The 894-nt window shown below is 37.0% G+C and overlaps 1 protein-coding gene across 1 annotated transcript; it reads right to left on the bottom strand.

Moving 5' to 3' along the window:
* Positions 1-118: 118 nt before the first annotated feature.
* On the bottom strand, positions 119-310 carry SARC_17458 (hypothetical protein; the record flags this gene model as incomplete). The annotated part of the gene is made up of 1 exon (XM_014288449.1): positions 119-310. A coding segment is annotated over one exon (192 nt), but the record flags the coding sequence as incomplete, so codon positions are not given.
* Positions 311-894: the final 584 nt, after the last annotated feature.

Genomic DNA, 894 nt, shown 5'->3' with positions numbered 1-894 from the left:
TATACTCATCTGTGCTTATATACATACACATGATACATAATACTATACACATATACACATATATCCATATATGTATATATACACGCACATCTCCGTATACGTGTACACAACCACACACCTTCAAGACCTTGAACACCTCTTCAATCACGTGCTGCTCTCTAAGAAGCTTCTGTCTCTCACGCACAGGTTTCTGGTGCAATTGTTCGAAGGGATGTGACGTCCCAAAGTCCAGCCCCAACACAAAGCAGATGAGACTGGTCAACAACCCGTTCATGAACTTGAGATCCTTGTTAAAGATGGACCCGTTCATTATCCGGGTGGTCGACTCCAATCTATTTATAGTGGGAGCACACCGATTGGTGGGATGAATATAGAACTACTGTTTTGCAACGTAGCAATCACACCGGCGTACAATTCAAGTATGTATTTAAGATCTATGCTGAAGTTCGACCCTTCAATAAAACTCCAATGAATATATAGTGCGCATTTCTATAGAACTCCAATGTATGTATAGTGCACAGATGGACGGGCATGATGTATTAAAGAAAAGGTGGTGGCTGGCTCTAATCTATTTGCAGCGTCGTTTTAGAGCTATAAATAGAGCTTTATAGCGTTTTAAAGCTATTTGTAGAGTTTTTAAGCTATTTATAGCGTACGCGAATGGGTAACCCAAACACATTCTGAACACGCTTGTGTTGTTAATATTACATTCGAGCCATGAAGGTAACACCATACATATCCATTCCGATTCTCGCATATAATACATTTATACGTTTATGTACTTGCACAATAGCATATATATACATCTTTACAATACCATATATATATATATATATATATATATATGGTATTGTAAGATGTATATATATATATATACTGTACACTACTATTACT

Source organism: Sphaeroforma arctica, assembly GCF_001186125.1.
Source record: "Sphaeroforma arctica JP610 unplaced genomic scaffold supercont1.10826, whole genome shotgun sequence".
NCBI classification, from domain to species: domain Eukaryota; class Ichthyosporea; order Ichthyophonida; genus Sphaeroforma; species Sphaeroforma arctica.
Note: the sequence above shows the minus strand (reverse complement) of the source record. Positions and strands in the feature narration are given on the sequence as shown.